This window comes from Strongyloides ratti, scaffold srae_chrx_scaffold0000002, assembly GCF_001040885.1.
Source record: "Strongyloides ratti genome assembly S_ratti_ED321, scaffold srae_chrx_scaffold0000002".
NCBI lineage: Eukaryota > Metazoa > Nematoda > Chromadorea > Rhabditida > Strongyloididae > Strongyloides > Strongyloides ratti.
In genome coordinates, this window is record NW_020171510.1 from 2085712 (window position 1) to 2113413 (window position 27702).

The following is a 27702-nucleotide window of genomic DNA, read 5'->3' on the forward strand; positions in this document are numbered from 1 at the left end:
AAAAGAAGGTAATAAAAATGTTTTTGTATTCAATACTTTTGATAGATAATTCAACTTATCCCATACTTGGCATAACTTATTATTTACTCAATTCCTAAGAAGCAATAAAGAAAAGTAAAATAAAAGGTCAATCTGTTGTATTTTATATCATGATAACTATATGTATGTATATTGACAGATGGTAAAACACTGTTGGTTTCCTGATATTGTTAATGAGATAAAAGTTACCAACAAATAAAAACGTTTCTCAATAAATGATGGGAGAAAAAATGTTAAAGATAAAATAAAAGTAAGAAAAGATGCTATATAGATCTAATTTTAAAAGTTATTCTTACACTTTTGTAATATTTAAAAATTTTTAATTGTATCTGTAAATAGGGAAAAAAAAATTTTTTTTTATTAACTATGAAAAGAGAGAGAGATAAAAGGCAAAGAAGGAGAAAATAGTAAATTAAATATGATAGTTCAAAAAAAAAGAAGTTTTACACTTTTTAAAAAAAGTATTTAAAATAAAATAAAAAAAAATTAAATTATAATTTACATCTCATTTCAATATCTATCTATCTCTCTCTTGTTATTTTTCTTTTTTTTTTTTTTTTCTACATCTGCCCATCATTTTCCCTCCTTTTCAAAATTTACTACTTTGTGATTTATATAACAAAATGTTTAAAATAATGAAGACAAAAATATTACTTAAAGATTTCATAATAAAAACTTTTAAACCTGTAAAATATATACGATTAGACAATAGTAATTAATTTATATTAATTATTATTGAATTTACTCAATTATCTATTACAAACAATACAATTTCAAATTAAAGGTACATATATATTATTCTTAAATAAAATTACTATCGGTCAAGAGATGTTAAGTAGAAGAAAAAAAAAAGATTTATGTATATTTAAATAAATTTTTGTTTGTTATAAAGAGGAACATTTAATAATATGTACACCAAAATTATTGAAACGAAAAAGTATGCTATAAATTTTTATTTCTTTTTTTTTTAGAGTTTTTCTAATTTTTGATAACCTTCCATATTTACAATTTCTAAATATTAGAAAGTTAATACATATGGGATTAAATATTTTTAACCTTTATTTATTGTTATATATATAGATATTTAAAGAAATAGAAGGCAAAAAAAATTATAATATATACTGTATTAAATGGATGTCTCCTATAAAAAAAATAAATTGTATTTTTTTTAGGAATTAAATAAAAATATATATTTTCTTATTTTATAATAAAAATATTATGAATTTGAAAAATGAAATATATTTCTTTCAAAAAATTTTTATGTCCATTCATTTTTTTTTCAACTTTTTTTTGTGCTGTAAATTTAAATAAAAATAATAATGATTTTTAGTCAAAAATTTTTAAATAAAAAAGAAAGTAATTATTAATAAATTAACATTTATCAATAATTTTTTAATTATATTTATTTCTTTTATATTTAAATTATACAAATCATTTGTTTTTTTTTATAAGATAATTTTTTGATTGGTGATCAGGTTAAGTAACATGAAAAAAAAATATAAAAGTAATATAAAGAAAAAAATAATATCCTTAGTCTTACATATATATAAATTATTTGATGTTAAGATTGATAGTAAAAGTAATCTTTTTATATTATTATTTAAATAAAAGGGTAAAAGTGATGGTACACGTGAGGAAGATTGAATCAAAATACCCTTAGGAATTATTGATAAGTTTCAACTTTAAAAATGATAAAAGAAAACAATATTAGTTTTTAAATTTATTCAATATCTATTTTATTTACTATTCTATTTATTAAAAAGTATAAAGGGGATTTTCAAAAAAAATATTTTTTTTATATTTATAAAAATTGAAAATACTATTATTGATAAAACTAATTATTGTTAAAATGAAATTTTTTTTCAGTTTTTTTTTTCTTTTTTTAATTTAAAAAATTACTTTTATAGTAATTATAAGGTATGATGCAATTATTTTATTTATTCAATAAAACATTATTATCATTATATGTTAATTAACCTGAAAGAATGAAATTACAATCCGTTAACTTGTCATGACCTGTCATAGAAGATAATATAGCTGCCACTAATCATTTTCTTGACAATTTATTACTATTAACACATTGTAATCATCTTAATTACTATTATATACTACCTTAAATATTATTGTTTAACTTTTTATTATAATTAGTTTATACAATTTTATGTTTATATATCTAACTATATTTTAATAACAAAGCATGTGTTTATACATTATTCTAAGTCTGAACCATCTATTTATATATAAATAATATAGTTATAGTACAATTAACCTTAAATATAAATAAAAGTTTGAGTAGCTATGTTTTTTTTTTATGATTACCTTAATTATTATATAAGTAATTTGAACACATGTCTTATTATTATTAATTTGTTTACATATTAATAATATAACTAAAAAAAACATGGTATTTAATTGAGAAAGATGAATATATTTAGTTAAGAAGATATAAATACATTATCCAAGGTGTTATATTTCAGATTAAGACAATTGGATTAACTTAATGTAACAAAAGATGATCTATTAATCAACAAATATAATTAAATAATAAATAAGATAAGATTAACAATAAATATATATATAAAAAAAAGTAAATGTATTAAGAAGAAATGGATCATTTTTAATTAAATATCTTTATCACTAAATAAGGAAAGGGACATGATAAATTCAAAATAAAAATAAATAAATAATAAATTAAGTAGATGATAAATAAATAATTTAAAGAAATAAAATATAATTAATGAATGAAGACTTTTTAATACTATATGAAATTAAAATAACAATAGAAGCATCAATCAACAAATGAAGGTAATCATCTTATATATCTATTCATAGATATATAAAAATATAATCAAATTTTATATAAATATAATTTTTTTTTTAATTTAAAAATATTTTTGTTTCAAAATCATTTACATTTATTTATAAAAAAAAAAAATAAGAAATAGATATTATTTTATCATACCTATACTACTTTAATGTATATATTTAATAGAATGATCTTTTTCTTTATTTTCTTAACTCCATTATGATCAATTTTTATATTTTCTCTCTTTTTTCATTATTTCATTGTCATTTTTGGTTAAAAAGTAAAAAATATATATATAATAAAATAAGTATATTAAGATGAAGATTTATCTTTTTTATATATATTAAGCAGGTGAAGCTATTTTGTCTTCGTTATATTAAAAAGAGTATTAAATTTTTATTTTAAATTAACATAATAAAAAAGGTTAACTTATAGGGTGTCTAAAATTTTTATAATACATGAGGTATCTTTTGACAGGCAGCTGGAATATCTTTCATTTTATTTTTTCATCCATTTATAATATTACCATTTTAATTAACCAATATTTGGTAATTTAAATTTCAAAGACATATAAGATAAATGACAGTATTATTGAATATGTCAATTATTAAATTATAAATATTTTCTCATTACATCTTAATTAAACTCTTACCAATTTATACGCAAATATTTTTATTTTTTAAACTTATTTTTTTAAAAGTAAAAAAAAAAATTATGATATCAATTTTTGTTTTATTTTTATTTTTATAAATCACACATATTTAGTTCTAATTTTTTATTTAAAATTAAAAATAAAATAGTTTAATAAATTGTATATAGTAGTAGTAAAACAATTATTACTATATATTTGAAAGATATAAAAAAAAAATAAATGACATGCTTCGTATACAGATATCAATCTTTGAAATTTTATGAAACATCACATTGGATTATAATATTTATAATATATGTATATATGTGGTAAAGGAAAACAACTTTGAGAAAAGTGATGGTAAAAATAAAAAGTAATATTTATACTTATCATATAACTATATAGATAAATGTGTATATTTATATTTAAAATACACAAATATCAACTCCCATAAGAGAAATTTGAAGTTAACGTATGTGTAAGTAATATTCTTTTAAAATATTCTTTATTATGAATATATTTTAAAATAAAGAATGGTTAATTGTAATCCTCTACCGCCAATTTAAATTTGGTACTTTGAAGATAAGTTGTGGTGTTTAAAGATTGATAAGTATACAATGAGATGAAAAAGTTTATATCTTAAAAAGATATCTTTTTTTTTATTTATATTTATATTTTTAATTTTGATCTTTTTAAAAATGGAAAGTTAAGATAAATTTAGATAGAAAAAATAGTTAAATTATTAAACTTTTACTACATTAACTTTACAAAGAATAATAATTATTAAAAATAATGGATTTAATTAAGAGAAAATATAATAAATAAAAATATAAAAATTACTGCAAAAATATATAAAAAGTTTCAATTAAATTATTATCCTTAAATTTTATTTTATTAAATCTGCTTTAAAAATATTTTTGAAGGTACAAATAATTTATATAATAATTATAAAAATTTGTAAAATATTCATAGTAATTAAAATGATAAAATTCTTGTAAAGAAATATAAATGTTTATTGTTTTTAATTATTTCATATAAGTAAATATTGTGTTTTTTTTCTGATAATGATAAAAAAGTACATAAATTCTAACATTCTTTTATATTATAATTTATTTTTAAATAACTAAAACTAAATAAAAAAATATAAAAACAACATGAGTAAAAATTGTTCTGTTTTTTTTTTGGCAAAAATCATACTTTTTTTGTAAAATTTTGAAAACAAAATATTTACAATAAATGTTTTATAGGTATTTATTTTTTTTTACTTAAAATGTTAAGCAAAGTTTTAATCATAAAAAAAACATTGTGATAGTTAATTATATTGTATACAATTTTTATTATATTTAATAAATGTAATAGTTACTTTTCAATTATTATTTATCATTGAAATTGAACGAAAAAATAATTTCTAAAAATATAATACTTTTAATCTTTTTTGTTTGCATATAATAAATTTAAACTTTTACAAATAAACTAATAAAAAAAAAAGATTACTATATTTCATTTTTACGTATATCTTCATAAATATTATGATAATAAATATTTTTTTAAGACGTACACAATCTTTTTATAAAAATTTACTTACTTATTTATATAAATCTTTTTTTTTTAAATTTTCAAAATCATTATTAAGTCACTTTTGAATTGTTTTAAATATAATCAATCTATTTTGCGTGTTTTATTATACAAAAAAGTAAATCTTATATTTATAACATGATTGTTTTATATTATGTAAAATTTTTGAAATACTTCTAATTATTTATTTTATTAAAAAACTATATTTATAAAAAAATATTTTATTTAAAAAAATTATGAATTCAAAACAATATATAGAAAAGTTTTATGTTGAAAGTTTCTTTTTTTTCTATTTTGAAATTTTAACCATTTTGATAAATTGTTTTATCCAATTTTTGTAACTGAATTTAAAAATACTATTTATAATATTTTGTTTAAAATTTTATAATTATATTAATAATTAAATATGACATAACCAAGAAATTTATTAAGAAGGATTATATTATTCTTTAATTGTGAATAAATTTACTCTTATTACTATATTCAAATAATATTAATTTAAGTAAAATATTTTTTTTTAAAATAAAAATGTTGTCATAAATATATATTTAAAATTTTTAATTAACTTTATTAATTTTAAAATATAATATATACGTATTTCTTCTAGGTTGCCTTAAATAAATTTCAATTTTTATTATTATTTTCAAACATAAATATTTTACTCTACAGTAAACTTTATCAATCAAAATGAAAAATATATGAATTTAGACATTTTCGATGATAAGATATTAAAATATTTATGTACATAAAATTATAAAGTTCAAAAATTAATGCAAACTTTTAACTTGATAATTATTGTTGAAAATGAATATATATTTATAGATTAAAATTTTGTTTAAAAATTTCTTTTGATATCTTTCTAATTTAAATAGTACTACAAACATAAATAATTTTTACAGAAAAAAAAAAACATATATTTACAAGAATATAATAACTTAATTAAAAACCAAGACATTTTTTATTTGTTTAAAAATAATTAATTATATAATCTTACAAAAATGTTTTTATTTAATCATAACTATAAAAACTAATTTTACAAGTTTTTTTTTATTTAAAATAAATCAAGAATGATTATAATAAATTTTTTCAATTTCAAAAAGATATCATAGTAATTTAAATTAGTTGTCATCTTTTCAAATATATTTTTATTTAACGTTATCAGATAATAATAAGTTATCTAATAATTTTAACAATTTTTAATTCAATTCTTTACTTTAACGTATCCTTAATAATGATAAACAATATATACGTTAACACTAATTCTACAATAAGTATTGTTTAATAATTTTAAGTGCTTACATTATCTTTTGATTGATTTGAATTCATTTAATTATATTGTATAAATATCTTTTTTTTATGTCTTTTAATTATTAGACATCAAACAACGAAACAATAAAAATTAAACTAATCTTAGGGATTGATAATAAAAAAAAGGTAGATTTAAAAATGTAATAAAGTTTAATACTATAAAGAATTAGAGAAAAATTGTTAAGGACATTAACAAAATACAAATATAAATTAATTTTTGAACATTGTAGTATGATAATTTATTTATTAATGATTAGAATATTTATAGATATTAATTTTTTTTTCAAAGTTATTCCTGAAGTTTAGATTTTTATATTATAAAATGAAATAAAAAATTGTGATGTAAAAAAAAACTTGATTATTTTATTATAAAACTTTTTCTTAAGTTAATTGCATTGGTAAAAGTATAAAAAATAAATAATTTTATTTAAATTTTATATAACTATGTTTTATTTATTAAAAAAAATGTTTTTTAATAATTTTCTTTAATCATTTATTTTAACTTTGTGATTTTTAATAAACTTTTGTTTTATAATATAATATTTAATATAATATCTATGTCACCACTTTGTCTATCTAACTTTAATTGGTTAATATTTGTACATCAATATCTCATATGAAGATAACTTTATTATCAATTCATAAAAAAGACAATTTACTTTTGATAATAACGATACATTTTTGTCATTTAATAAATCATCTAATTATATATAATAACATTAATTTGAAGAATACATTAGATTTGTTGTTTTTTTATATAAAATAATAAATTTACCATAATAAAAATATTTTCTTTATTTTTTTTAAATAATAATTTTGCTAAATGATCAATTTAATCAAATATATCTAAAAAAATTTAAAAAAAAATCAAAATATAAAAATGTTAATTGTATTCATAAAGATATTGTAAAATAAATTTTTAGCTTTTATGTTATCAATTTTGTACATATATTTTTAGTAACACAATTAAATAGCTTTTTTTAGTTGAAAATAAAAACGTTTATTAATTAAAAATTTTATTTTAACACTGTCATACTTTTTTAAGAGATTAATAATAGTGTTTATTTAAAATTAAACATATTTTTTTAATAGTTGTTCAATTAAATCATATTAATATAACAAATAATGTTATAATGAAAATTTATTTTATAAAGATTAATTGATAATAAATATATTACATGATTTCTGAATTAAAAATTTTCATGACTTTTACAAAACTTATCAGAATTGAATTGTTTTAATACTTTACAGTTTTAACAAATTACATTACTTTCATACTACTCAAAATCATAACTTATCAACTTTTGTGTGTTGATTAAAGTAAATGATGTTTAATTATTTAGTTTAATAGTTAGATAACACAAATAAAAAAAACTAGTATTGTCCAAAATTGTAATATTATTAAATGTCTATAAATTTACAATCAAAAATTGTTTCTATTAAAAACTTTATATCATTTATCCAAACTAAAATACTCAATAAATTGAATTAAGATAAGGAATAATAAAATTATATTAAATGTAAAAAAATGCGTTATTATACTTATATGGTGTGATTATTTCAAATATTTATTTTAATAAACAAAAAATTAAAAATATCACTAAGTTATTTCGATACTAATAAAAATTACTCGGTTAGTTAGCTGATAATAAATTAATATTTCTATAAAATGTAAAGAAAATTAGATCATTGTAATTAGATAACCAGACTTTAAATAATTTAATTATAATAATAATTCATTACTTCCAGACACAATAAAAATACAATTTTACATAAAATTAATAAATTATTTTTTCAGTTAATGATTGGAAAAAAACCAAATAAATATGTTATAAACATTTTTTAAAGATAATAATGTAAATTTTAAGATTTTAAATAATTTATTTTTTTTATTCATTATTATACCCTTTTTTTTATTATTTTATGTAGTACAATATTTTTATAAAAAATTAATTTTAAAAAAAAGTAGAAATTTAATTTTGTTATTTATGAATACTTATAATATACATAAATAATATTTATTTTAATTGTAAATACCACTTTGTTTTATTTTAATAAATTTTACTTGTTTAAAATGTGGTTAAATATATTTTTTAAAACAATTTTTTTTTTGATTTAAATTTACAAATTTAAAAAAAATTAAAAATTAATTATTTATTTTAACAAGTTAATTGTATGAAAAGCAGAAACATTCTAACATATATAGCTAAGATTTTAATAATATTTTAAACATAATTAAAAACTTTGCCCTAAAGTTTTCTTACTTATTCAACATTATCATTGCGACAATTGTCATCATTATTTGTATTTTCATCTACTTTGTTTTCATTAGGTTGATTTACTTGGGAAGGTCCTTCAAAAGATAATTTAATTTCAGCATAATTTTCATTTCCGTCATTAACAGCAAATATCTTCCATGATGGAAATGAAGAGTTGTGAGAACAAATTGTTTTATCAATATCTCTTATTGTTTCAATTAAAAGAGTTTTAAATGGTAAACTAGATATCATATATAACATATCATCATATCCATCCAAAACTAAACAAGAAAATATGATTAATAAAAAAATATAAAAAAAAAACTAACTTGTATGATCCTCCCACTTAATATCTCTTGGATGTCGTGAATCTAATATTTTTTTCATTTCCTTAAATGTATCCATTAATAATCCATCTATATCAGGATCATGTTGTTCTAACTCAATTTGAGAATGTCTCCTCAATTTGGATAATTTTTTCATGTAAAATTCATACACATCTCTTCTCATTTTTTCAATTTCTTCACTACCTTTATACTGTTCAAGAACAGATTTGATGTAAGATTGTTGATAAAAACATAATGCTAAACGATAAAAAAATGGATTTAAAATATCCCTATCATTAATGAATTTATTCTTTCCTAAACTCATTATTATTAAGTCCTTTTATTAGGATATTCTAAATAAAAAATTATTTATTAAAAAATTAAAAAGTAATATTATAATATATTATTAAAGTAACTATTTCTAGGTAATACTAAAAATTTAAATATATAACAAAATCATCTTTATATTTAAACTATAATTTTCTTTTATCAGCAAAATTATCAAAATACAAAATTTTAAAGAAAAGCTATTAATATATTTATGTATGTAGAGACCTTCGATAACTTTGTCGTAATACCACCATCATAAAATATAGTGTAATTTAAGTAAAATATGAAGTTTATAATATTGAAGATAACAAGTGATGCCATTTATCATTAAATAATAATAATATAATTTTTATATATATAAATTATACATATAGAGTATACATTAATAGATTAAGAATTATACTAATTAATACATATATCATATAATTAATAGTATTGAAGCATAAAAAGATAAAATTTTTATTTAAAATACTACACATTATGATAATTTATATATAGTTAAAGAAAAAAAAAGGGTTGAAGTATAATATATATATTGTATTACTTCATTGTTAAATTTTATTTCCTACTTTTTAAAATAAAAAAAAATAATATTCTGAAAATGATAAAATTTATAATATATAAAAGATTTTTGTAGATAAAAATTAATTAACTATACAATTTAGTAATATAATAAATTTAATATAACAAGTAAATTAAAGATAATAATTATAAAAGATACAAACTTATATTGTATTTCCTTTACTACAAAATTAATATCTTATTTTTACGATTTATATTATAAGAAATTTATCTATTTAAATAAAATGCAGGATTTATTAATGCATATTTCGTATTAATCAAAATAGTCTTTGATTCATAAAGTTTATTTGAATTTAAACCAAATCTTGCTATATGATCAAATATCCTCCTATTAAATTGACGTATTCTAAAAATTATAATTAATTAATAAAAATAATATTTTATAATACATACTTATGGCCTGTTAATTTATCAAGGAAATTGTAATATCCTTTTCTTAACAAATGTGGTTCAAAAACAGCAATACTTAAAACATAACCAGTTGAAATTGTATAAAGTAGTACCTTCCAATGCTTAATACGTGGAAAATATTCTTTTTCCATCATATCTTTATAAAATGTTTCAATAAATTTCCAGAAGAAATATAAAGCAATTGATAAATTTGGAAACAATGGAAGTGATAATCCAGAAATACTTGCTCCAATAATTGGATTTAAATGTTTATATTTTTCTGGTATATATCTATTTAAAAAACATTGAATAGTCTAAAAAAATATAATAATTAATTATGATATAAAAAAAAATCAAATTATTAAAATAATTTACATTTTGTATAGCAGGTATTGCAGAAAAAAATATAGGAATTTTAAATAATTTTTTGTTACAAATTGATGTTAAAAATTTTATTGGTTTACTTGGTAAAGATTTGATATTTCCTATAATAGTTAAAAATATACTTGCTATTAAACCCCAACAAAAATTTCTTATAGATCCTTCTATACTATGACTAAGGCAAGAATTTTTATGTGTACAAATTTTTGATTTTTTAAAATTTTCACGTAAATATTTTAAAATATATGTTATTTTTTTAATATTAAAATATTTTTCTTTTTTTAATTCTTCATTATCTTTATTTCTAAAAATAAATTCCATTATTTTACTTAGAAAACCATCTAATTTTCCTTTTTTATAATAATACATCATACCACCTAAACCAATACTAAATGGAATAATTTCACCATAAGGTATATATGGTAAATATCCATGTTCTATTCCTTGTCTATATAATGTTTCTGTTGCTAGATTTGTTAAATAAACAGCTAATGCATGTCTTCTCGATCGTTTTTCTATTAAAATTGCTAAAAAAGAACTTAATGATGCACTAATTATTCCTGTTGTTAAAACTGTTGAAAATCCTAAAAATCTATGAAAACAACATATTCCATAGACATAGAAACACATATTACATGTTAAAAATATTGTTGATCTAATAGAATTTATAAAAAGTTTATAATTTATTGCTTTTTTTAAATTTTTTTTTGCGGCAACAGAAGCAATCTTTAATGATAATATAAATACTAATAAAAAAAAAATTAAACATACAAAATATAAAGGAAAATATGTTTTAAATGAAAATACTAAACTATCATAAACAGCATCCATAATAGCTAATTCACAATTTGGATTCCATGTATGGCATATTTCATAACAATTACCATGTAAAATACGTAATCCTAATGTCCCAGCAACAAATTTACTTAGTACAGTCATAGTTAAATAATTAAATCAAAAATGAAGTGTTTATATTTAAGTAAACACTTTATCATTAATAATAAAATTGTTGTAGAAAAACGATCGATGTAGTGTTGTATTTTCTTCTATCTTATTTGTTAATTACATAGATATATTCATAATCGACTACACTACGTGATAAGACTAGAAAATATTTACACTATTTGTAGTTTTAATATAAATTAATGTGACTGATTGAAAATAAAATAGAAAAATTTTTTAATTTATAAATGATACACATTAATTTTTACTTGTATTTTTTTTTTTAATTTTGATTCAACAAATAAACATAATTTAATTTTATATATAAGAATAATTTAAAATTTATATATTAATTTTCATTATTATCATTTTCTATTAATATTTCATATTCCATATTATTATTTCTTTTTCCAATTTGTTGTGGTAATAAAATTAATAATATTATAAACATTACAATACCACAAAAACCTGGTATAAAAATAAGAATATCTCTATAAAATTGTGAACAATCAATATTTGCTCCTTTCATTGAAGTACAACTAGGATTAAAAATTTCAATTATCTGAAAAACAATACCATTCGAAAATTTATCAAATAATGACATTGAACCATATACAAATGCACCACTTTCTGTATTTTTATTAATTAAGTCTGCTGTTATTGATATTGAAGAGACAAGTAATATAGATTGTGATATTCCCATAAAAATTACTAAGACAAATGTTAAATTTTTATGATCACAATAAAAGAATACACAATTGAGGATTCCAATAAATATACCAAACATAAATGTTGCTTTTCTATTAAGTTTTTTTGATATCCATGGTATGCCAATAAATATTGAAGAAAAAAATGATGATATATAAATAATTAATGGTAATATTGCGACAAAATTTTTGGACATTTTTAATGTTATTATAATATAAAAAGGAAAATATACTTGAGAAACATTAACACTTAATCTACATAGCATGTAAAGTATTGTAATAAGATAATATTGAAAATTTTTAAACCATTTATACCAATTCATTTTATCATAATTATAAATATTATTTCTTTCATTTTGTAATATAGAAATTTCATTATTTGATGTATTAACCTCTATTTTCCAATGTGATTTTGTTAAAAGATAAAATAAAATTGATGTTGAAAGACCAACTATCGTTAACACTAAACCAGCATGTGAAAAATTTTTTAAATCATTTTCATCTATTATCTCTGGTTCTTCATCATTTTGAAATAAATAATATAATAAAGTAAACACTAAAACATTTGCTATCATTGAAAATGCATATCTAAATGATTGCATTGATGTTCTAATAGCTTGACAATTTGTCATTTCAGGAATTAATGCTAAATGTGATATCTAAAAAATATTTCTTTTTTTATTTATTATATTATAATTTTTTTTTTTGAAATTTAATTAAAATATTAAACATACTTGAACAGATGCCCAACCAAATTGAAATAGTGTTATACATAATATTAAATATGCTACCCCTAACCAACCAGTTGAATTTTGACAAAACCAACAACCACTAAATATTAATGGAAATGTTATTCCTACTGCTATTGTTCCAATCAAATGCCATGAAATTCGTTTACCTAATGGTTTTAAAAATTTTGGTATATAACCTCCATCAGATAAAAAACCAACAACTGGTGTACATAATCCATCTGCAACTTGTCCAATTAACATTAAAAATCCTGATTTTTCTGATGGAAAATGTAAAACTTTTTCTAAAAATATCATTAAATAGGTAAACCACATGCATGCACAAAGATCATTGTAAAAATGTCCTATAGAACATCCTAAAATTTCTTTACTAAATATTGTAGTATTATTTTCATTTATTTCATTTTGATTATTACTTCTAGAACTAAAAAAAACGTATATATATTAAATTTTTTAAAAATATTTATATAGTAATAAAAAAATATTATGATATTCAAATAAAATTTACTTTAAATTAATATTATAATCATTTTGTGATCCATTAATTTCCTCTTCTTCTTGATTGGTATTTCTTACAACTATAACATTATCATTTGAAGCCATTTATTTTTTTAATATATATATATATATCTATAGTTTAAAAATAAATAAACAAATAAAACAATTTTTATATGTCACAATACAAAACTAAAACTAGAACATTTTCTTTTAAAATATATTTTAAAATAATGGAGAAATGTTATATAGTATATATAGAAATATTTTATAATATTGAATGATATATCAAATCACTATATACTTATAAAAAAAATATTTATATTATAAAAGTTTAGAAAAAAAATTTCCTCATAATTTTATATATTATTTAAAAGTTTTATAGAATTGTCTTATGACATATATTTTTATTAATCATTAGAAAAAAAAAGTTATTTTTAAAAGTTAAATTCATAGAATTAAACTTGTTTGTAAAATCTATATGATTTCAATGTGAATTGAAATGAGCATAAATAAATATACAAAGTTGCTTTATAAAAATAAATACATAGACTGAAAGTAGAGTATAGCAATTTTATTAAAATATAGTAATATACTAAAATATTGCGCATTAATATAGGTATATATCTTTTTATCAGTTTTATATATATAAATTTTGTTTATATCTTTAATTATAAATAAATAATATTAAAAAAAAATAAAATAATAGTAATTTAATTACATAATGTTACATGTTTTTTTATTTCTCTTATCACTTATTTTTATTTTATTACCAAATAAAGAATTAACGTGGATAAATTTGGTCTCTTCAAATAATTTAAAATAAATATTTTGATTTATTATATTGATAAAAGCATCAATAATACTAGATTGATCAAATTTATTAGTCTCAATAAATGAGATACCCAAATTTGATGCAATTATTTTTCCTTCATTAGTTGATATTTTTCTTTCTTTAATTATATCACTTTTCATACCAACTAAAAGAATAGGACGACAAATTCCATTCATTTTCATTGTATGTAATGATAAAATATTTTTGTAAATATTTATAATATAATAAAATGATTTAGGATCAGTTACAGAGTAAACTAATATAAAAGCATCACTCTCATTAAAATATAATTTTCTTTGTCCATAAAATAATTCAACACCTGATGTATCAAGAACATTAATAGTAAATTTTTTTTTATTAATATTAAGCTCAACATTAATTATTTCTTCTATTGTTGGTTCATATTCCTTATTATCTTTCTTGATAAAAGTATTAATCTATAATTATAATTAAAAAAAATTTATCATAACAATTAAATAATTTATTTTATTATATTTTTAAAATATTACCAAAGTACTTTTGCCAACTCCTGCCTGTCCAAGTACTGCAATACGAATTTTAGACATTAAAAAATAATATATGTATATATATATATTTTTTTTTTTTATATAAATATAATATATATTAATTCTTTTTTCTTATTTACAATATATATATACTAATAACTTTGTTTACAATTTTTAATCTATGAATAAAAAACCTACATTTTTTTTAAACAGTAAAGAAAAAAAAATACTTCATTAGATATGTTTGCATGTAAATTTAATTTAAGTAAAAAATAAAGGCAAAATTCGAAGAAAATAAAAATACTTTATAATAAATATAAAATGTATAATATATTTTTCTTAGACTTAATTTCTTCTTATCATTTATTTTTTCTAAAAAAAATTTTTTTTTCTTCGTTTTCTTATAATATTACAAAATAAATTAAAAAAAAAAAAAAAGACAAAACCTTTTTTTTTTCATTTCTTTTGCTAATTTAAAAAGATGTTTGTAAATGATAAACTGTTTTTTTCTAAAAGATTTTTCAACACTATTATATAATATGCTTTTTTTTAAATATATAATATGAATTATAGGGTATTAAGCTTTTTTTTTAAATAAAAAATGTTATTCATTTATTTAAATATATTAAATATAAATTTTCATAGTAAAAATAAAAATAGTTTAAGTATTATTCTTTTTTAAAAGTCATTTTATAAAAATTATAAATAGATGATTATTACATTAATTGAATATTATTAAAAATAATATTAGTATATGCATATTTATAAATTTTATTTTTAAATAATTGAGAAGTTATTGTTTAAACTAAATATAGATATTAATGTTTAATATATATGTGTATCAACAAAGTAAATATATATTTCGCATAAAGTGTGTGGAAAATTTTTAAACTTAACAAATTTGATTTTTAAAATATATAATTTATTTTTGTATCATTTGTTATCTTTTATATATTATTTTTACTGATATTTTTATATAAAGACTATTTAACTCCACATTTTTGTCAATATTTTCTTTTCTATTTCTTTTTCTCTCTCATGGTCTCACTCTCTCTTTTATATTAATAAGTCCTTTTTATAATTGTTTTAAATGTATTTTAGTTGTATTAATATATGTTGAACTTTTTAACTCTTTTAATATGTTTATGTATATAAAGTAATTGATATACATATCTTAACTACAACATACTTTTATTTCTAAAATTATATTTTAATTTACATTTATATACCTTTAATTATCCATTCAATATTTTTTTGCCATAAAATATTATATAATTGATAGAAAAAAAATTTTTATATTTTTTTTTTATTTTAATTATATATTATAATATATTAAAATTATTCTAATTTTCTATAGATATTTCAACTGTATTATTATTAAAACTTTTGTTTAAATAACAGAAACATTATTCCAAGGTTTTATTTTATATAATATATATATATATTTTTAAAAGTAAAGTGTGAATAAAAAAAAAAAAAAATTTATAAATAAATATGTACAAAATATATCTTCTCTATTCATAAAAATATTGATATTTTGTAACATAACATCACAATTTACACGGGGAAAAATATATTTTTTATTATTTTATTCAATAAAAAACTTTTTTTTTAAAATAAAACTCTTATATGAGTTTATTGCTAATAATAATTATAATTAATTTTATTTTAAAAACAACATATTATTAATAATGTGTTTTTCGCTTTAATTTATAAATTTTAAAAAAAGAAATAAACATTTATTATAACATATTATGTTATAATTATTATTATTATTATAATATATATATATATTTCTTCAGTTAAATAAAAATAATAATAATAGAAGATATATTTTTTATTTTTATTATAGATGTGTATATAAATAATGAAAAAAAATACTTTTACAAAATTAATTATATTTTTTTCTATTATATTTCATTTAATTTGGTGTCAAAATATAACAGAATTACCTGAAGAAAATGAAGAATTATCAAAATTAACAAATGTAAAAGTAACACTTAAATTTGGTAATATAGAATTTACCTCATCAATTTCATCTAATGGTATGTTTTGTATTTTTATAATTATTATATTAAAATAAATATTTATTTAAAATATAATTATTATTTTATTCTATTATTAGATATTCCACATGAAACATATGATAATGAAGTATTATGTTACTGTACATTTGATCAATGTGATAAAGAGGTTAAACATTTATTAGGAAATCAATATAATAATACCTGTCGTTCTAAGGATGGAACATGCTACGTTGAATTGCATAATATAGCTGATTATGGATCACATCCACATTATGTATATAGTTATGGTTGTGAAGAAAATCACTTTAAAATAGTTGGTAGTTGTAATACAAAAGGACAATCCAAAAGAGGTGATGATTTATTTTTATGTTGTACCAATGAAAATTATTGTAACAAAGCATTTGATGTAAGATTAATATATTTATATTTAATAATTTTTTAATTATGTTTTTTTTTATAGTTACCAGATTTAAATGCTAAAGTTAGAAGTATGATAGTTATTAGATTTATACAAACAATTATTCTTATTATATGTTCAATGACTTTTGTATCAATTTTTTTATTATATATTATATCACTTACATCAAAAGGACAAAGATTTCTTAGTGTTACAAAAAGATATGTTCAATTAAAGGCTAATTCTATTTTACCATTAACATATTTTAATTTTAAATGTTTTAATAGAACTTTTGATGATGAATCAATTCATAGATCAACTGAACCAACAGTTATAACTGATTTAATATCAGAATTAGATAAAACAGATGGTGGATTTGATGATTCTGGTTCTAGAGGTTTTCCACTTATTATGCAACGTACCATAGCTAGAGAAGTTGTCTTAGAAAAAACAATTGGTAAAGGACGTTTTGGAAATGTATATTCTGGTACATGGAGAGGTGAAACAGTTGCTGTTAAAATATTTCATACACGTGAAGAATTAGCATGGAGTAAAGAAGTTGAAATATATCAAACAAATAATTTAAGACATCCAAATTTATTACGTTTTATAGCAAGTGATAATAAAGATACAGGAATGTCAACACAATTATGGTTAATAACAGAATTTCATAAATTAGGTTCATTATATGATTATTTATCTGAAAATATAATATCAATGGAGGTTGCCGCAAATATGATACATTCATTTGCTAATGGTTTATCATATCTACATACGGAAGTACCATCACTTGACACAAAACCTATTATAGCACATCGTGATCTTAAAAGTAAAAATTTACTTGTTAAAAATCATTATACATTAGTAATAGCTGATTTTGGTTTAGCTAAAAGAGATGATAAACATGCTAAATTAACAAATCCTCATGAACCAGAAATATTTGCATGTGAAAGAGTTGGTACAGTAAGATATTTACCACCAGAATTATTATTAAATGAAAAAAATTTTCCTTCATTTGAATCATATAAAAGATCTGATGTTTATTCAGCAGCCTTAATAATGTGGGAAATATTATCAAGAACATATGAACCAGAAGAATATCCATATGTTAAAGATATTAATGAATTAAAAGAATTAATACCTGAATATGAAGAACCATATTCAGAATGGTTAAATAGAAATCCAACAATTGATGAAGTTAAAGTTGTTGTTGTAGATAAAAACCTACGGCCACCATATCCATCACAATTTAAAAATATTCAACATAATTCATTAATATTATATAATATGATTCAAGAATGTTGGCATCCAGAACCGCAAAGTCGTATTAATTCAACATATGTTAAAAATTTAGTAGGTAAATTAATATTTAAATCATTTAAAACTCTTCTTGAAAATAAGATACAAGATTATATAAAACCAATTATGCAATGTATGCCAAATAGTCCAAATAACTTTAATAAAATAGAATCAACAAATGAGACAAATATAAATGATGAAATACCTAAAAATATATCAATGAAAAATATTGATAATAATGAAACATCTATATATGAAAAATTACCTAAAAGGGAGGATGAAAAATTATTAAAATAAGCAAAATTGTATATAATATTTTAAGATATATTATCATTCTACCTCATTATTAATATCGCATTTATTATATTTTCTACTATAATTATACTTTGAATTTATTGTTTTGATTTTTTTCATTTTATACTTTCATAATAATAATATTAATAATATAAATGTAATTAAAGTTAATATAATGTATTAAAATTTAATAAAATAAAAAGATTTATAGAAATAAATAAAAGATAAAAAGAATTTACATTACAATTATTATTAAGATTAGTCTATATTAAAAATATTTATTATACTAATATTGATATTATCATCAATATAAAATTGTATATAATATAAATATAAAAGACATTTATTTATAAATAAATTATTTCCAAAATATTTAGTACATTTTTGTTAATTAGGTATAATTTTGTATTGTAGCATTTGAATATTAATAATTCATATATATATATATATATATATGTATATAAAATATAAATAGTAGAATAAATATAATATTAATTTTTTTTTATTTTTCATTAAAATATAATATTTTAAGATGTCAAAAAAGAAAATTTCTCTTGATAGTAAATTTGTTAAGAAATTAACTACAAAAAAAAATACATCATTAGATTTATTTTCAAAATTACGTTTAACAAAATGGGGTGTTATTATATCTTTTATTTTATCTATTATTGTATCATTATTAGTATCATATTTTATTAATTTAGGACCAATTAATCCTCAAAAATATAGGTATGTTTTTAAAAGTAAATATAAATATATTTATATTATTTTAGTGTTCAAAAAAATATAGAAATAGGTGAAAAAATAAATAAGAAAGATTTAGAATGTAAATATACATTTAAAAGTGATTATATAAAAGGTCCAGAAAGTTTAGTATATAATAAAGAAAGAAATTCAATTTTTACTGGTAGTAAAAATGGTAGTATTATAGAATTAGATGTTAATACATTAAAAACAAAAAAAGTATATTCAATATATAATATACTTTATAATAATAATAATATTAAAAAAAAATATATTTGTGATGGTACATATTATACAATATCTATATGTGGTCGTCCATTAGGATTACAATTTGGTGTTACACCTAAAACATCAAATATTTTATATATTGCTGATGGTATATTTGGTATATATTCATTAAATTTAGACACACAAAAAATAACTATATTAATAAATAGTGAAGAAAATACAACTTATGAAAAAAGAAAAAAAATGTATGGAAATGATTTAATAGTTACAAAATCTGGTATATATTTTTCTATATCATCAACAAAATTTGATGATAACCAATATTTATATGATATTTTGGAACATTCAAATAATGGTAAAATAATGTATTATGATTTTGAAAATAAAAAAATAAGTGAAATAATTGGAAAATTATATTTTCCTAATGGTATACAAATGATAAAAGATAATAAGGTACTCCTTGTTAGTGAAATGAGTAAAATGAGAATTATTAAAATTAATTTAGAAAAAAATAATAATGTAGTAATAAATAAATTTATAGAATATTTACCTGGATATGTAGATAATATAAGAATTATAAAAAATAATAATAATAATGAATTAGTTGTTCCAATACCTTATCAAGTAACATATGGTGATGAATTTTTTGCAAATTATCCAGGATTTCGAAGAATGTTATCAGCAATATTTCAATATCCAATTATGGAAAAATTTATTAATTATTTTTCTAATAGTAATTCACTAATTCAATACTATAATGTTGAAACCGGAGAATATTTAAGAACAATTAATATACCATTTAAAGGATTGTCAGTTAGTCATGTACTTCATTTAAAATTTCTTAATATAATTTATTTTGGTAGTGATAATGGTGATTATATTTATGCTTGTCAAATAGATTCAAATTTTTAGCTAGTTTTTTTTTAATGTAGTTTTTAAAAAACAAATAATTATTATTTTTTTTTATTCTATTATATTGATACATTTATTAATGTTTTTAAAAAGATTTAATAAATTTTTTATTTGCATAATCAAAGTTATTATATTATTTAAGTATATAAAAATTTTTAAAATTAATGTTTTTATATAAATAATCCATATAAAATACACCGTTTATAATATCTTTATGGTGGTATTTTTTGCATTGTTTTCCTATAAAAAAAATATATATATTTACTATATTAATTTTAAATACTACAGATTAAAAAGAATTTTTTTAAATTAAAAAGAAAAATAATATCTACAAAAGTAGGAAGAAGTGTTAAAATTTATTATCCAAAGATACAATCAGCATGTGTCTATTTTTATTCGCAACTATTATGCTATTTAAAAAAGGATTCAGGTAAAATTTTACCTATCACAAATATATATCTATGATTTGATTTTTAAATAGATAAGAAATCATTAACTATCTTAAAAATAATTTTTTTTTCTAACTTATTTATACATACTATTTATCATTATATTATTTGTATACATAACTCTATACATATAATATTAATACAAAATATTTCATTATCTTTAAATAAATATTTCTTTTTTTTACTTTTTAAAATATATTTTTTTATAATTTTTTCGTCAATTCTTAATTTACTTTTATAATATATTGAAATTTATTTAAGTTATTAAAATTGTTGTAAAGTGAATTTTAAAATTGGAGTAAAATATTTGTATTTTAAATTTAGTTAATGAATTTAAACATCCAGTTTAAGGAGGAGTAAAAAAAACAATATTTACATTATTTAATTTTATATTATGTTTTAAAATATGCCTTTATCATGTAGATAGTAATATAAAGAATGATAAAATAAATAAATATTATTTGTTTCATAATTTTTTTTTAAAATGTTTATCTCAAAAGATAACATTATCATTATAGTATATATTTAGTAGTTTTAAATGTGTTAAATGCAAAGTTATTTTAAATATTTAAATGGTATTTTCAATCATTTTAATATTAAAATTTTTTTAATTTCAAGTATTTAAAAAAATTATCAGTAGAATAACTTAAAAAGAAAGTTAATTTTAAAAGATCATATATATTTTACTTTTTGCTAAATTTTTTATTTGCTTAATTTATTAATATAATTTTTTTTTAAAATATAAAATATTTTATTTTTTAAAATGTAACTAAATACATATTTAAAATAAGTAATGTAATACTTTTAATAATTGAATTTTAATTATTTTTAAAAAAAAATTCAAGTGTTTTTTATGAATAATTTTATTTTATTTTTTTGTTTTACTTTATATAAATAAAAATAATAATAATATTTAGTATATTTTATGCATGTAACTATTACATAAATATATTAAAATAGTATTAAAATAATTTTACTCTTATTTGTATCATTATAATCATCTAGAAAACCAGTATAATTTATATTTTGTTATTGATGAAAAAAAAGTAATATATATATATTCTCTTTTGAGTATGTTTATACCTTTTCTCTTATCTGGGACAATGAAGAAAAAAAAAATAAAAAATAATATAGTAACAATGAGGTAATATATGATAAATGACCTTTAACATATGAAAAACTAGTATAAGTAATTTTATTGTTAAAATTATTTTATATAAATATTATGTAACTACTTACAAATGAGGATTCCTTTTAACAATTGTTATTTAATTTATCAAATAATATTTTTTTTTCTTATTTGATAAAATTTTTAAGGTTCATTGATATTTCTATACATTATATTTGATTATTTTAAAAATATAAAAATAATTTTTTATTTGAAAAATGTTAAATTTATTTTTTGTAATTTTAATAAAATTAACAATTATTAAATTTAATCAAAATTACTAATGATACTAAAAAAGTAATAAACTTCTTTTCTTTAGTAAAAAAGATTTAATTATTTCCATCTTTTTTTGATGTTGAAATGATTCATAATGATTTTTAATTTTATAAATTGTAATATTTCTATTTTTTATCAATCATATCAAACCAATGCACAATAAAATTATTCAAAACTAAAATATTGTTTTTATCTGTTAATAAAATTATACTTTTATGTATACAATAAATTTTTCTAAATAACTGTATACTTTTTAATAAGATTATATTACTCAAAAAATTTTGTTTAAAATTTGGTGCTATTAAATTTTTTTTTTATCAAAAAACCATATATTCCACTTTTTCTATAATAAAAGTTTATAAAAAGTTTTATTTAATTTTTAAATAATACCATTAAATACATTTTTTTTCTTATTTTTAAAATTAAATTAATAAAAATTTTTTTTTTATTACATTCATTTTGAACCTTTTGACATATATATATATTTGTATTTTTACAACCTAAAAATTAAATTCTAATAAACTAATTTAACTATCAATTATTTCATCACTTTTATGTTATAATAGTCTTTAGTTATCATAAAAATTCAAACTTTATATTTGTTTTCATAAAAAAAAAATTTCAACTAATAAACATTTGTAAAAAATAAAATTTTATTTTAAATAGATTTTTTTTTAGAAAAATTATTTAGAAAAAAAAATTTAAGTATAAATATTATGTCTAAATATTTCATTATCTTAAGTTCTATCATTTTATTATTATCTTTAAATTTTATTATTAATGAAGTATCAGCAAATAGTAGAAGATATATTAAAAAAAGAGAAGAATCTGTAGATAATGAACCTAATAGTACTGAAGTTTTTGATGATCCTGATATAAATGTATCAATAAATAAAACAAATTTATCAACCAATGAAACTATTATTGATGAAGAAACAAAAGAACATGATATTGATCATGATACAGTAATGCTTTTATATGTCTTAAGACATGGTAATAGAAATCCATCCAAATATTTTGAAGAAAATTCATTAAAAAGAGGTTGGGGTGAAGAAGGACCATTAGAATTAAATAGACGTGGTAAAAATGAAGTTTTCAATTTTGGTGTTCGTTTAAGACATTTTTTGAAAGGTTTTACCAAAAGAAATTTTAATAGTTCTGAAATTAATTTATATACTAGTAGTGCTAATCGTTGTCAAATGACATTACAGGTAAATATTATTTATAATATTAAAAAAATATATATTTTATATAGCTTGTTAGTGCTGCAATTTTCCGCCCAATTGGATATGGTTATTGGAGAGATAATTTGGATTGGAGTCCAACACCTTATACAATTGACGATAATCTATTACGTCCTTATACTAAAAATTGTGATGCAGTTATAAATGCATGGGCTACAATAAATAATGAAGAACTTTCTGAAATAAAAAATATTGTATCATCAAATCAAGATATTATAAATTTTTATATAAATGAAGGTGGAAAATTTAATTTTAACAAAAATAGATCATTTAATGATTTAGCTAATGTTGCAGATAATTTGCATAATTATAAAATATATCGAAAACCATTTCCAGAATTTATTACAAAAGCTAATTTTTCAAATTATAATTCAAGTACATTAATTGATAAAACAATGACATTTATAGAAGGACCACAAATAGCCTGTGCAAATGACAAGAAATGCGGGTATCTTATGGGAGGTAATTTATTAAGTCATATTAAAAATGAATTAATAAAAAAGGCTAATGAGACACATAATTATCCTGTTAAAATGATTGGATATGCCTCTGTAAGTTTATAGATATTTTAATAAAATTATAATTATCATTGTAATTGATATAATTTATATTTATATATATATTTATTCATGTTAATTAAATTAATTAGTTAATGTTAATTTTTTTTGTAGCATACCGAGATAGTATTATCTGTAATGAAGTTAATGGGTATTGACCAGAATGAAGTAAGAACAGGATGCGGTTTTATTATCCAATTAAGAGAAAAACCTTTTTGGTCATTAAAAATTTTGACACACAATACAATTTATCAAAATAATAGATTAACCGGTCATTCCATAACAATAGCTAATTATTCACAATCTCTTAAAAATATAAGTATGGGTAATGGATGGATAGGACTACAAAATTTTACAAAATTAATTCAAAATAAAACAATTGATGATTGGGAAAAAATATGCCCAACATGTTCTAAATTCAATGATAATAAATATTCAGAAATAAACAATATTAAAATTTCCGGTGATACTTTTAATCCAATGTATGATAATTTAAATCTAACTTTAAATTTTGGTACTCAAACATATCCATCATACAATATTTTACTTATTTCATTATTTACTATAATTTTTATGACTTTATAACTGCAAATATTATTACATTATTATTATATACATTATTTTTTATCAAATTTTTTAAAAGAGTTAATATAATAAAAAAAAAGTTCATTTAAAAAAAAGTATGTTATTATATAAAAAGTATAATAGTATAAATTACTTGAAATAAACAATAAAATGGTTTTTTTTTACCAGTCAGTTTTAGAAAAAAAATGACTAGATAAATAAGAAAAAAAAAATTTTTACAAAGAATTTGTAGTTTTTTATCAATTCATAAAATTTTTTTCTTTTTTTTTTTGCCTGATACAAGAAAACAGATGTGTCCTGAGCATTGTAAAGGAACAACAATTTTTTTTATAATTTTTAATAATATATTAAAAAAAAAATGAAGAAATGATTGGACTTATAAAAAAAGAAAAAAAAACACACACACACACGCACACCGTTAGTGAAGCGAAATAGGATTTTCATATGAAAATATATATAAATACTAAATTAAATTAGAAAGAATATGATAATGTTAAAATGGTTTCATTTTTAATTTTTGTTTTTCATCAACTTTGCGGCTTATTACCGTTTTTTTAAGGTGCAATATATGGTGGTGGTTGTCTTTGACTACCTAATCCTGTTAAATTACTTTGTTGTCCACTTTTTGATGCGCTACTTGTTCCAGTAATTGTTGAACATTCTCTTTGACCATCACCTATTGTTGTACCTAAAGGTGCTCTATAAAGTGGATTATCGTGAAGTGTCACATTTAATGGAGCTCTTTCTTCTTTAATTAGCATCGGTGTATTGACACTAACATCTGTATCATCATTTGAAACTTCTTCAGGGAAAACAACTGGAAGACCTTTAGAAATAAAATCAGTTGACTTTTTTTCATTTTTTGATTTTATTTTGACCATTACATATACAATCATAAGACATGCGGTAAATATAAAAAGAGTAACTATTGCTATTAAAAATGGTACAAAAAATCCTGATGTAATAAATGCTTTTTCATCTTCTTTTGTAACAGTTACATCAGAATTGTTACCATTATTATTAATATTGTTTGGAGATTTACGAGCACATGTGTTAAGAAGATTAAGTGAAACATCACGAACATGATAAGATGAACCAACAGCTTTAATAAATTTAGTAAGTGGTCTTTTACCAGTTGGAGTAACCATTGTATGTAATATATTTTCTATTTTCTTATGATGGCATATAACATTATTTAATGTTGTATTAGACCATGAAACAATACTTTGAGCCCCCTTAGGAGTTATATTATTAATCATAATATGGTTATACTTTTTATCTCCTATAGCTTGTGAAATTTTTTTGACAAAACCAATAAGAACATCAGGAGTCTCAAGTAATCTGTCAACACTTTTGTCTAATGTTAATACATATTCATGAGTATAACTTCCTGGATTGTGAACATTAATTGAAAAAGCTACTGCTGCTGACTAAATAATTTATAAATTAAATATAATAATTATTAATTTTTTATTATAATTAAACACATACCTGTCCAAGTTTATCTTTAGCTATTATTCTAAAATTATATAAACCTTCAATAATTGGTACTCCAATAATAAGAAGTGATTCATTATGAACAGTCATAAAATTATCTGGATTTCTATCTATTTCATCATTATTATTAGTTTTTTTAAAATCAGACAAATCAACAGATAAAGATAATTTAGTTGTATCACCATCTTCTTCATCAATAAATAAATCTTTTGGAAGATGAATTTCACAAATAATTCCTCTAAAAATATAATATTAATAGAAAAAAAAAATTATTATATAATAAAATTAATATAATATACCTTTTACATTCATATGATGTTAATGATTGAACTTTAACAGGTGGATTATCAATTTTACGAGTTGTTCTTAATGAAAGAGTTGTTGTTTCAATATCATTATTTTCATCAAAATGCATAAAACCTCTCATAAGTGCAGCCTTCGAATAGATATCTTCAATTTCAGCCATTACATCCATTACCTCTGCAACATCTCTATCAGAACAGGCAAGTTTCATTGTAATAATTGGTTCATCAACCGGAAAATCAGTATCTCCAGTATCTGAAATCATTGTTCTGACTGCATTTAATTCTTCCATATTTTTAAATAATCTAATACTCGAAACTTGTCCTTTACCAATAGAATTTAATGTCTTAATCGCTTCACTACGTCTTTTTAAATTATCTTTTTTATTGATATCTGGAAGAATATCAAGCCATAATTGCTCCAATTCATTATCTCCACAATTATTTTTTTCTTTTTCTACATTTATTTTAAGATTATGATTAATACCAGTATTGATATTAGTTAATGTTATATAATGTATACCAATATCTTCTGTTTGTGGAAGGATAATTAAATTATTTTCATATAATCCAATAAATCTAGTGATATGTTTATTTTTTGGATTTGTTAAATCTAAATGAAGTTTATGACCCTCAATATTAATATCAGCAACCTGTCCAACACTAAGATTCAAAACATGTGGAATTCGTGTTGATATTCCTGTTATAGGATGAAGAATCAAAATAAATAATAATAAATACTTTATCATCATTACAATGTAATGTTAAATAGTATGATTAAAAGTTGTCTTAAAATGTATTTCTAAAAAAAAAAATAAAAATAAATAATGAGTTATTAGTTAGGTATAAAAAATAAATAAAAT

At 18.3% G+C, this 27702-nt stretch overlaps 8 protein-coding genes across 8 annotated transcripts; 3 read left to right on the forward strand and 5 right to left on the reverse strand.

Moving 5' to 3' along the window:
• Window positions 1-8623: 8623 nt before the first annotated feature.
• On the reverse strand, window positions 8624-9268 carry SRAE_X000144600 (Hypothetical protein; the record flags this gene model as incomplete). The annotated part of the gene is made up of 2 exons (XM_024649063.1): window positions 8624-8898; window positions 8947-9268. The coding sequence occupies 2 exons, from the start codon at window positions 9266-9268 to the stop codon at window positions 8624-8626; spliced, it is 597 nt and encodes a 198-aa protein (XP_024498911.1).
• A 794-nt stretch (window positions 9269-10062) lies between these two features.
• Window positions 10063-11565, reverse strand: SRAE_X000144700 (Transmembrane protein 135; the record flags this gene model as incomplete). The annotated part of the gene is made up of 4 exons (XM_024649074.1): window positions 10063-10201; window positions 10249-10559; window positions 10621-11352; window positions 11398-11565. 4 exons carry the CDS (start codon window positions 11563-11565, stop codon window positions 10063-10065), a joined length of 1350 nt encoding a protein of 449 aa, XP_024498912.1.
• Window positions 11566-11917: 352 nt separating this feature from the next.
• On the reverse strand, window positions 11918-13627 carry SRAE_X000144800 (Major facilitator superfamily domain, general substrate transporter-containing protein; the record flags this gene model as incomplete). Its single annotated transcript, XM_024649085.1, has 3 exons — window positions 11918-12934; window positions 13010-13448; window positions 13533-13627. The coding sequence occupies 3 exons, from the start codon at window positions 13625-13627 to the stop codon at window positions 11918-11920; spliced, it is 1551 nt and encodes a 516-aa protein (XP_024498913.1).
• A 609-nt stretch (window positions 13628-14236) lies between these two features.
• On the reverse strand, window positions 14237-14920 carry SRAE_X000144900 (RE63021p; the record flags this gene model as incomplete). Its single annotated transcript, XM_024649096.1, has 2 exons — window positions 14237-14791; window positions 14864-14920. The coding sequence occupies 2 exons, from the start codon at window positions 14918-14920 to the stop codon at window positions 14237-14239; spliced, it is 612 nt and encodes a 203-aa protein (XP_024498914.1).
• A 1807-nt stretch (window positions 14921-16727) lies between these two features.
• Window positions 16728-18880, forward strand: SRAE_X000145000 (TGF-beta receptor/activin receptor, type I/II domain and Protein kinase domain and Serine/threonine-/dual specificity protein kinase, catalytic domain and TGF beta receptor, GS motif domain and Protein kinase-like domain-containing protein; the record flags this gene model as incomplete). The annotated part of the gene is made up of 3 exons (XM_024649107.1): window positions 16728-16905; window positions 16986-17293; window positions 17348-18880. The coding sequence occupies 3 exons, from the start codon at window positions 16728-16730 to the stop codon at window positions 18878-18880; spliced, it is 2019 nt and encodes a 672-aa protein (XP_024498915.1).
• A 529-nt stretch (window positions 18881-19409) lies between these two features.
• SRAE_X000145100 (Six-bladed beta-propeller, TolB-like domain and Strictosidine synthase, conserved region domain-containing protein) lies at window positions 19410-20761 on the forward strand (the record flags this gene model as incomplete). Its single annotated transcript, XM_024649118.1, has 2 exons — window positions 19410-19606; window positions 19651-20761. 2 exons carry the CDS (start codon window positions 19410-19412, stop codon window positions 20759-20761), a joined length of 1308 nt encoding a protein of 435 aa, XP_024498916.1.
• Window positions 20762-23370: 2609 nt separating this feature from the next.
• SRAE_X000145200 (Histidine phosphatase superfamily,clade-2-containing protein) lies at window positions 23371-25040 on the forward strand (the record flags this gene model as incomplete). The annotated part of the gene is made up of 3 exons (XM_024649129.1): window positions 23371-23865; window positions 23910-24449; window positions 24570-25040. The coding sequence occupies 3 exons, from the start codon at window positions 23371-23373 to the stop codon at window positions 25038-25040; spliced, it is 1506 nt and encodes a 501-aa protein (XP_024498917.1).
• Window positions 25041-25594: 554 nt separating this feature from the next.
• On the reverse strand, window positions 25595-27591 carry SRAE_X000145300 (Dystroglycan; the record flags this gene model as incomplete). The annotated part of the gene is made up of 3 exons (XM_024649141.1): window positions 25595-26470; window positions 26532-26775; window positions 26837-27591. 3 exons carry the CDS (start codon window positions 27589-27591, stop codon window positions 25595-25597), a joined length of 1875 nt encoding a protein of 624 aa, XP_024498918.1.
• Window positions 27592-27702: the final 111 nt, after the last annotated feature.